Source organism: Leptinotarsa decemlineata, unplaced genomic scaffold (genome assembly GCF_025532065.1).
Source record: "Leptinotarsa decemlineata unplaced genomic scaffold, Ldec_3_MD MMD2_tig00000008_RagTag_RagTag, whole genome shotgun sequence".
NCBI classification, from domain to species: Eukaryota; Metazoa; Arthropoda; class Insecta; order Coleoptera; family Chrysomelidae; genus Leptinotarsa; species Leptinotarsa decemlineata.
The window spans coordinates 684,353-695,390 of NW_027412537.1; the positions used below are offsets into that span (position 1 = coordinate 684,353).

Genomic DNA, 11,038 nt, shown 5'->3' on the forward strand with positions numbered 1-11,038 from the left:
AAAAGATGTTGCAATGGGAAGCCCACTAAGTCCAGTAGTTGCCAACTTCTATATGGAACAATCCAAACGATGAGCTCTAGACCTTCCTGCTGGCTACGACATATTTGATGGTAACGGCAGATACTTGATGAAAATCCATAGCGTATTCAAAAAACACTTTATTGTGAGATTTTCACTAAACGGTTGCCCGCAGTAGCAGAAGAAACATCAGGAATGGAAACATGCAGACCACGGGTAATAAACCCGGAAACATCCAACAATTTTCAATTCAAATTATGTTGAGGGTAATATGACTATCATGCAGTATAGAACGTCTAGTTCACGTCTTTCTAAAGGAAAGTCTTATAAGCAATATTTCTCTCTCATATGACAGTTTTTATTTTTTATGAAGTGAAGAATGAAGAATTCATGGGAAGTTCAGGCGACTGAACAGTTCAATCGAAGTACTAGTTTTCGGGGTAAATGCCCCATGATCAGTACCGGGCATGGTCGCTTCAGATCGGTGTGAACCGTCTGAGTATCACGACTAAACCCCCTTCCATGCCCCCTCCAGGGTTGAGTGCCATGAATTAAAAGCTTCGCCCCACAATTATTTTGCGAGGAAAACCTAATACTCCACTCCATCCACTCCCGTTCTCCGAGCGGTCCTCAACTTACTGATGGGCACTTCAGCAAGATTGACATCTGACCTCTTTTGGTCGAAAGTCGGCCTTTAGGTGCTATTCTTTCGCCACGACCAAACACCTGCACGTCGTCTTGATTTCAGACAGGTTGTAGCCTGGCTCCCTTACCCTTTGGACTGATGTTTTCCAGAAGGAAAAACGGGTCATAACTGATGGTGAGTGTTGATGGTATGACGGCATGAATGTCCTCAGACATCAGTACCGCCCTTCACGGGATACCCCTACCTGGCTGGTGTGGGATGGATGAAAACATTGTTCATCTTTCAACGGAGGACATAGGGGCCTCATTCGACAGAGTGTCGGAGCCTTCTATATCGGAAGGGGTCGTCTACAGTATAATCCATAGCTTCCTTGACTAATGAGTTTTCATGAGTTTCTGCACCATCAAAAACTCTCTGATTTCTCGACTGAATGGACTGCCGAATGGAAGGCAGCTGCAAATCTCTGCGGATGGCTTAATTCCGCAAGAACCAAGGAGCATTCACAATCATCCCCATCAACTTGTTTTGCAATACCTCCAGAATGGAGATATTATATTTCGCCGCTTGTCCCCAGACGCCTGAAGCATACATGATGACAGGCTTGAACATCGTGTTATAGATGTTAATCTTGTTTTTGAGACTCATTTTAGATCTTCTGTTGATCAGAAGGTACAGACGTGCTATCCGACCCTCGATCTTTGATTTGACGCTCATTATGTGCGGGATCTAAGTGAGCCTACGGTCTATTAGAAGGCCGAGGTACTTTACTCGCGCTTGCCAGTCAATCTCCCTTCCAGAGATTCTCACTTTTCTGGCCGGAGAAGATTTCAGTCTCGGTTATCGCCTGAGTCCTTTCCAAGTTCACTTGGATCTTCCAATCAAGGTACCAGCGCTCGAGGTCGTCCAATGCACGTTGCATGTAGACGACGCCGAGTTCCCAACCCATGGAAGATGAGAGGAGAGCCGAAGCATCGGCGTACAGAGATCTCTTCACACGCTCGGGCCTCGGAAGGTCACTGGTGTGAAGTGAGTACAACGTCGGAGAGAGCACGGCCCCCTGTGGCACTCCAGCAAGGATATCTCTGTTATCAGACAGAGATCCCTCTACTCTAACCTGAAATGTCCTGTATTTCAGGAAAGACCCAATCCACCGGATGAGGCCCCGGATGAGACAGCTGTTTCAGCCTATTGGCATCGTCAGTACCGGGCAGGCGGTCCTCGATTGAAGACAAAATGAGAAAAACCAAGACAGTACTTGATAAAAATAGCTGCGTAAACGCAAGCTGAGACAGCTGTCTACCGGTGGCTCTCAAATCGAAATCAATATGGGAATGATCAAAAAGTACTTATCTATTTATTTTTTTATTTTCATGGAATTATTTTCCAGCAGCTTGACTGCATTAACCTTTCTAGATTTCATATCATTTCTAGAAACATGTGGATTCATTTTCCGATGGCATTTCAGGTTAGCTTCCCAAATTTCTGCTACCGCAGTTGTCGGTTGATTGGTCAAACCCCCAACACTGACATAAAAACTTGGCAAGTTGACTTGAGTGTCACACCAATAGGTGGTTCCACTTATGTTTCACTTGCGTTTACGCAGCTATTTTCATCAAGTACTTTCTGCCATCGTCAGTACCGCCTGCCCGGTACTGACGATGCCCAATAGGCTGAAACAGCTGTCTCATCCGGGGCCTCATCCGGTGGATTGGGTCTTTCCTGAAATACAGGACATTTCAGGTTAGAGTAGAGGGATCTCTGTCTGATAACAGATATCCTTGCTGGAGTGCCACAGGGGGCCGTGCTCTCTCCGACGTTGTACTCACTTCACACCAGTGACCTTCCGAGGCCCGAACGTGTGAAGACTATATATCTTTGAGAAGACAACTGACATGTGAAGTGTCCGATATACAACCGCAGTTCAGTTTCAGTAGTCGTGAATACAAAAAGAAAAGAATGGTGAACATTTTGAACATTAATTGAATTGATTATTGAATACAATTTTTTCAAATTTCGATATTCATCGTTTGTTTGCGAACGGGAACGGCCAGTTCCTGAGTGAACGGCTAGTTGCGGAAGTATTGGATAGAGAATTGAAGTTCCTATTTTACGATGCATCCACAAAACTTCCCTTTCCATTTGGAAAAACCATAATTGGTAGTGCCTATTGATGACGAGTGATGCAACACTATTTTCTTCCTCATCAAATATATATATATATATATATATATATATATATATATATAGTAAAGTTTTTTTTGACTACGTTAGTTATGTGGATTTTCAAGTATCGGCCAATTCCATCAGATACCAAAGACGCATTATCGTATACCTACTTGTATTGAAATGTCATTGTTCACAAAAAAGTCACACTTCTGTAAAGAAATATATTTACGGTAAGAGTTGAAAATGCGTAACGGTTTTTTGTTTTTTGCGTCTTGATTACCAATGCATCAATGGTTAGTGGGCACTTCATTTGGAGCACCATGTGTGAATGTAAGCTATAGAATCACTATAGCAAAAAATTTCATCTAACGTTGAAATGGACCTGCTTCCTAATAATTTTGTATTAAATAAGACCATCTCATATACATCACAATGGGTATTTCCAGAAATCTCTTCACGAAAGACAGATTTAAAACAGATTTAAGTCGTTCGTTCGACAAACAAAAGAACTGTTGGTTTGAAGGTGATTGACAATGTTTCGTGATGAATTTCACTAGTTCGGACTTCCATTGTCTATTATATAAAATGATTTGAAATCCCTGAAACAAGTAAAAAAGAATAATTAAAAAAGAATAGTTGAAAATAACAATTATATTAAGTAACAATAAACCTGAAATGAAATGATAGTAAAATAACCTACAAGTAAAAATATAATAATTGAATAAATAAAAATTAAAGGAATGCAAAAAAGAAAATAATAAAAATAAAAAGGTGTGGAGATTCCAAGTCACGTTAGTTCACGACGTTTCGATTGTTGGTATCTACAATCGTCTTCGGGTGATGACTGGACTGATTCCTCCGAGAGATGACTATTTTATAGGTCGTTGGAATACTTTCACTTTCTCTACTTTCCATTTTCCGCTTCACTGATTCCGTGAGAGATGACCGATTTGGCGGGAGTTGGTCATTTCTCGTTTGATGATGGGTTTCCATATGTTTCGTATATCTACGCTGGCCTGGCTGAATACGTTGTTGGACAACATGTATGCGGCTTCCTTAAATTTTCTCCTGAACCAATGTTCCTCTCTGTGCAAGATCTCAGCTTGGGACCACTCGATGTTGTGTTGATGGGTCCAAACATGGTCTGCTATTCCTGATTTGCTGGTTTCTCCTCGCTGTGTGTGCTTCTTGTGCTCGGCAATGCGAATATTCAATGGCCTCTTAGTTTCACCAATATAGGATTTTCCGCACTCACAGGGTATCCGGTAAATGCAATTCTTGGAATCGCAGTCCGCGTTTGGGGGCCTGGTTTTCGTGAGGCTGCTACGGATAGTGTTACCGGATCTGAAACAGGTTCTAATGTTGTACTTGGAACCAATTCTTCTTATCCTCTCCGATAATCCTCTGATGTAGGGAAGTGCAAGCACTGGTTGTGACGGCTTCTCTTCCTTGCGAGGCTCCTGCTGTCTTTTGGCCAAAGTCTTTTCTACCATCGCTTTGGAGTATCCATTCCGCTGAAGATCACTTTTGATGATGTCTAGTTCCTTCTCGAGACCTTCCTTTGTATTACAAAGCCCAAAAGCACGGTCTAATAGAGTCTTGATGATTCCTCTTTTTGTCGATTGATGGTGGTTGGATTCGTGGTTCAGATACTGTCCCGTATGAGTGGGTTTTCGGTATACAGATGTTTCCCACTTAGTGTCGGTCCTCTTCACCAAAACGTCTAAGAATGGCAATTCATTGTGGATTTCCTTCTCCATTGTGAAAGTGATGGAAGGTCTCACGCTGTTGATGTGTTTCAGAAAGGCGTCTAGTTCAGTATTCCCATGGTTCCATATTATGAAGGTGTCGTCAACATATCTCAACCAGACTCGAGGTTTCTTGTGGGCTTCTTCAATGGCCAGAGTTTCAAACCACTCCATATATATGTTGGCTATGACTGGTGAAAGTGGCGATCCCATTGGCAGTCCCTCATCTTGTGTAAAGAATTCGTCCTTCAGTTGGAAATAACAGTTTCGCACACAGCATCCTAGTAATTCCATAATTACTTCTATAGGTAGATTCGTTCTCTCTTTCAGGTTCCCGTCTTCGGATAGCTTTCTCTGTATGATTTGGAGTGCTTCTTCGACCGGAACGTTGGTGTAAAGGCTTTCCACGTCGAAACTAATTAGTTGATCTTCCTGTGTGACTTCAATTGACCCTAGTAGTTCGACAAAATGTCTTGAATTCTTCACAAAGGACGATGTTTTCCCTTGTAATGGTTGTAAGGGGGTAAGGGGGTAAGCCCCCTCACTTGTATGGTCTACCCAAAATCCACAAGAAGGACGTTCCGCTTAGACCGATCATCAGCTCCAGAGATTCGGCTACTCAAAACTTGTCTAGATTTTTACTTCCCTTAATACAACCATTACAAGGGAAAACATCGTCCTTTGTGAAGAATTCAAGACATTTTGTCGAACTACTAGGGTCAATTGAAGTCACACAGGAAGATCAACTAATTAGTTTCGACGTGGAAAGCCTTTACACCAACGTTCCGGTCGAAGAAGCACTCCAAATCATACAGAGAAAGCTATCCGAAGACGGGAACCTGAAAGAGAGAACGAATCTACCTATAGAAGTAATTATGGAATTACTAGGATGCTGTGTGCGAAACTGTTATTTCCAACTGAAGGACGAATTCTTTACACAAGATGAGGGACTGCCAATGGGATCGCCACTTTCACCAGTCATAGCCAACATATATATGGAGTGGTTTGAAACTCTGGCCATTGAAGAAGCCCACAAGAAACCTCGAGTCTGGTTGAGATATGTTGACGACACCTTCATAATATGGAACCATGGGAATACTGAACTAGACGCCTTTCTGAAACACATCAACAGCGTGAGACCTTCCATCACTTTCACAATGGAGAAGGAAATCCACAATGAATTGCCATTCTTAGACGTTTTGGTGAAGAGGACCGACACTAAGTGGGAAACATCTGTATACCGAAAACCCACTCATACGGGACAGTATCTGAACCACGAATCCAACCACCATCAATCGACAAAAAGAGGAATCATCAAGACTCTATTAGACCGTGCTTTTGGGCTTTGTAATACAAAGGAAGGTCTCGAGAAGGAACTAGACATCATCAAAAGTGATCTTCAGCGGAATGGATACTCCAAAGCGATGGTAGAAAAGACTTTGGCCAAAAGACAGCAGGAGCCTCGCAAGGAAGAGAAGCCGTCACAACCAGTGCTTGCACTTCCCTACATCAGAGGATTATCGGAGAGGATAAGAAGAATTGGTTCCAAGTACAACATTAGAACCTGTTTCAGATCCGGTAACACTATCCGTAGCAGCCTCACGAAAACCAGGCCCCCAAACGCGGACTGCGATTCCAAGAATTGCATTTACCGGATACCCTGTGAGTGCGGAAAATCCTATATTGGTGAAACTAAGAGGCCATTGAATATTCGCATTGCCGAGCACAAGAAGCACACACAGCGAGGAGAAACCAGCAAATCAGGAATAGCAGACCATGTTTGGACCCATCAACACAACATCGAGTGGTCCCAAGCTGAGATCTTGCACAGAGAGGAACATTGGTTCAGGAGAAAATTTAAGGAAGCCGCATACATGTTGTCCAACAACGTATTCAGCCAGGCCAGCGTAGATATACGAAACATATGGAAACCCATCATCAAACGAGAAATGACCAACTCCCGCCAAATCGGTCATCTCTCACGGAATCAGTGAAGCGGAAAATGGAAAGTAGAGAAAGTGAAAGTATTCCAACGACCTATAAAATAGTCATCTCTCGGAGGAATCAGTCCAGTCATCACCCGAAGACGATTGTAGATACCAACAATCGAAACGTCGTGAACTAACGTGACTTGGAATCTCCACACCTTTTTATTTTTATTATTTTCTTTTTTGCATTCCTTTAATTTTTATTTATTCAATTATTATATTTTTACTTGTAGGTTATTTTACTATCATTTCATTTCAGGTTTATTGTTACTTAATATAATTGTTATTTTCAACTATTCTTTTTTAATTATTCTTTTTTACTTGTTTCAGGGATTTCAAATCATTTTATATAATAGACAATGGAAGTCCGAACTAGTGAAAAAGAACTGTTACGACCCGAGTTTGTTGAAACTCAAATATATATTTCCTGCTACATAAAACCAATTTCTGATAAGGAGGGAATGAATAGAAGTGGTTTGAGAATTGTTGACTCTTGTACACATTAAAATCTCTAAGGACCCTGAAACACACTTTTATCACGATATTGAAACCGAATAACGCTGAAATGTTAAAGGAACTTCTGAACAATTCCTGATTCAACACCTCCCTTGAGATGATTTTATAGTGATTGAAAGTTTCTGATTCAACATGAGAGAATGTTATATATAAGGTGAGTTATTGGCAGAAATGCGACGATATTAGAAGTTTGTCAAACTAATATAATTTCTTGGTAATATTGGTTTCCTCATCATTCAATTCATTACGAGCCAATTGACATCTTCAAAAGAAAAGTTAATTCATATTGCTATAAATATATTACTCAATATATCGAATGTGTTCAAGGACCACTTCATTGTGGGATTTTCACTAGACAATTTACAGAACTGTAACACTTGTTCCACTGTACAATAGCTTTCTCGAAGGTTTCCATGCCCAATCAGTCAGTGTATTTGTACATATTATCTGGAAAGCAAATGAAGACAAAAAAAATGTGATCAGTGGTATGTAGGGTTCAAAAATTTTTTCTTCATATACAGGGTGTAAATACGTTAAAATATTCAAATGACGTATTCCTGGGATAATTTTAAGAAAAAAGTCTATATGAACTTGTGTCCGAAAATGCTTCGTTTCGGAGATACGGGGTGTTGGAATTGAATTTTTTTGTTCACTTTTTGAAAATAACTCTTGCAAAAAATAAGTTATTTGCACGAAATTTGGTACCCGGGTTTTTTTGACGTGGGAAATCATAAATTCGTAATAATTTTCTTGTAACATCTAGAGGGCACTACGTACGCTGTCATTATTTATTTCAAATTGCCCTAACTTTTTTGACAGTAAACTTTTGATTCTTTTCATGAAAAAACCTAATTTCCACACCTTTCCCAAGTAAAAAAGGTACACTTCCTCAACAACGCTGGAGGTGATCGTTTTCGAGATATTTACAATTTTCTATATCGATGCATGGTACTTAGCTCCTAGTTGCTGAGAACATTACAAAAACTAAGTATGTGGTGGATCTCGTCAAAATAAACAACTTTTTCCTATAAAATGTTTAACAAAGAATGATTCCTTTTCGAAATAGAGGTTGTTGAAATTTTTCAGAACATGGTAGGTTTTTGTCATAAGTTTTTCGCAATTTTATTTATTTTCATCAAACTTCATACGCAGTATACCCTAAACTGATCATTATCGAACTGCTTATTCAATTCAAATTAAAAAAAATTTGTCAGGTTCAATTATTCAATAAGAAAGTGCTACATTTCGAAGTTTGTAAAAAAACAATTCGGAGATGTACCATGTTATTTATTAGAAAAATAAACACATAAAAATTGAACGAAACAACTATTACAGCAACTGTTCAAAGTGACGACTCCCCAACAGTGATACAAGCTTCTGCTCTCCTCATCAAAGAACTCTGCACCCGTTGAAAAATGCCCGGAGTGTTTCTTATCGTTTCGCAGCAAGCTATGATGCGATCCCTCAACATTTCCTCGTTTTCAATGGGGCTAGCATTAACTAGTGATTTTAAGTGTCCCCAAAAAAAAATTGATATTGAGGTCCGGGGACCTCGGGGGCCAATGCTCAGTGCCTCCTCTACCTATCCATCGTTGGGGATATGCTACGTCTAAAAAATTTCTTGCTATCAGACTAAAATGAGCAGGAGCTCCATCGTGCATAAATCAAGAGTGATTTCGGAGACCAATAGGAACATCTTCCATAAATTGGGAAAGCTCGTGTTCCAAAAAATGTAGGCAAGCATCTCCAATCAAACGAAAGAGGGGAAAATAGGGCCCAATTAAATAATGCCCAATTATGCCTTTCCATACATTAAAAGTGGATCTGTCTTGGAAATGAGTTTGCGTTATCGCATGTGGATTATCAAAAAAATTCAATTTCAACACCCCCTATCTCCGAAACGAAGCATTTTCGGACACAAGTGCATATATACTTTATTTTTTGGTCGATTTCTAAGATGTATTGATACCATTTCGGTTTTTGAAATTGTGAGCTGGGAGTCGTCCTGAATGACGCCTCAATCCGAATGAAAATCTATTAGGTAGTTTTTGAGTTCATCGCGTTTAGACATACAGGCATACCGACAGACACAGCGAGAGCTCTAAGTTATGATATGAGGTGATGATAAACGATTATTGAGCATAAATGTTTCCATAACTTGAGTTATAACATTTTCAAATTAGGATGTTGACCCATTTTATCTTCATGTTTGGTAAGTTATTCATCATTATTTTTTTCAATTTTATCTGGGCTACACAAAATTCTTGTTAACAAAACTTCAAAAACAGTAGATTTATATATGTTTTATGAAAACAAAAGCAATCGTATACATCTCAATACTTTAGTACTTACTTTCTGTTGCCCACAAAGTATATTTCCTCAACTCCTGCAAATAATATAGACTGTGTTTTCGGCACTGTTCATTTTTTGATCGAATGGTAGGAATATACATTTCCATCAAACTTCTTGAGTCAATTTCTTCGAGAAAATTCTCCACTGAAACAACCTCAGCACCCCCTGTGTGACAGAGGCCCAATGAAAACGCAAAAAACCGAATCCAGAATTGTGTAGTCATTATCGCTATCATCATGAACTACGGTCAACTGACAATGAATTACGCAAAGCTCTCTTATAATGACAGGAAAATATAACCAATGCGGTTTGAAAGTTTCTAACATAAATGATCATTTGCAAACACTATTATAGTCGTTCAAATATTGATTCGCAAACTTAACGGAAGCCGAATATTAATTGCTGCTACTTCGACGGAATGAATAATCACAATGTATGGCCACCCAAATATCTGAAACTTCTTTTATATGTATATTAATGCGTCATCATCAGCTATCCATAATTGGATTTTTTCGTGAAACTTCTATTCAAATGAAACAAACTAACGTCATTTAAATTGCATTCATGGCATCTGGTGATTTGAGAAGGCACACTAAACTGTTCACGAATTCACTCCATATAAAAACTACATCACATTTGGTACAGAAAGTAAAGTAAAATATCACCAACGATTCGCAAACTGTTAATGGTTTTTTATTTTCTCTTTCCCTGAGTGTCTGCTGATTATGGATATGTGATGTAATATCCATAATGTTTCTAGACATTTTGGGTACTCCGTAAATGTATAACGAATGATTACATTAAATGAAACAGGGTCGGATATAAACAACAATCATTTTGTTTATATTCATGTCTGTTTCACTGAATTTCATGATCTGAAATATTATGACCATTTTTAGTTTTTCACGTAGGTACCAACTGTGAAAACCATACTTTAGGGTGCTCAACAACCTCGAATTGTTCAGACTTTTATTAGTTTTTGGTGTGAATCTTCGAAAGTGTACATCTTACTAGTACCCAAAAATTAATCCCTTCTAAAAATATACACTTTCAATACCTACATCTTCCCCGAAATTTTTGAAATAGCGCTTTCACGCATCTTCCAAACAATATAGATTCCTCCTACGGTGTAGGAGATCAATTGTAGGGCAGTAACTCAGCTTTGATTTGAACGCAAGCTTAATCCTTTGGTACGACTAGTTTTCTTGTTATATGTAAAAAACGAAAAAGAAACCGAGGTTTCAAGAAACAGAGGCTAAGGGGTTGCAGCATTCTTGGGTAGGATTAGGATAATATAAATTATGAAATAAAGTTTATATGCGCTTAAACGACATGCACTGTGAAAATATACTCATGCATATTAACAGTAGTCATATTGTCGAATAAAAAGAGTTGGGGGAGGTTCAGTGGACGTAAGGTGTTATCGTCTTGCTCCTCCGGTAGCTCCTTTGGTGACTTCTTTGGCAAAAAAACAATGCGAGGTAAAACTAGAATCATTAATATCGAAATCAGTGATAAAATGCACTGTAAACTATATGTTAAAGAACTCAGAAAGTTTATTATACAATATTAGGCTTACCTGACGCCATTCATTGTGTTATCTC

The 11,038-nt window shown here is 39.2% G+C and overlaps 1 protein-coding gene across 1 annotated transcript in view; it reads right to left on the reverse strand.

Annotated features, from left to right (window-relative positions):
* The window catches only part of LOC111510456 (nose resistant to fluoxetine protein 6), a 53,854-nt gene extending 44,012 nt beyond the window's left edge, over positions 1-9,842 (reverse strand). Inside the window, exon 1 of the mRNA XM_074170820.1 lies at positions 9,435-9,842. Coding sequence (XP_074026921.1) covers positions 9,435-9,672 — 238 coding nt within the window. The 5' untranslated portion in view covers positions 9,673-9,842. The remainder of the gene's footprint in view (positions 1-9,434) is intronic.
* Positions 9,843-11,038: the final 1,196 nt, after the last annotated feature.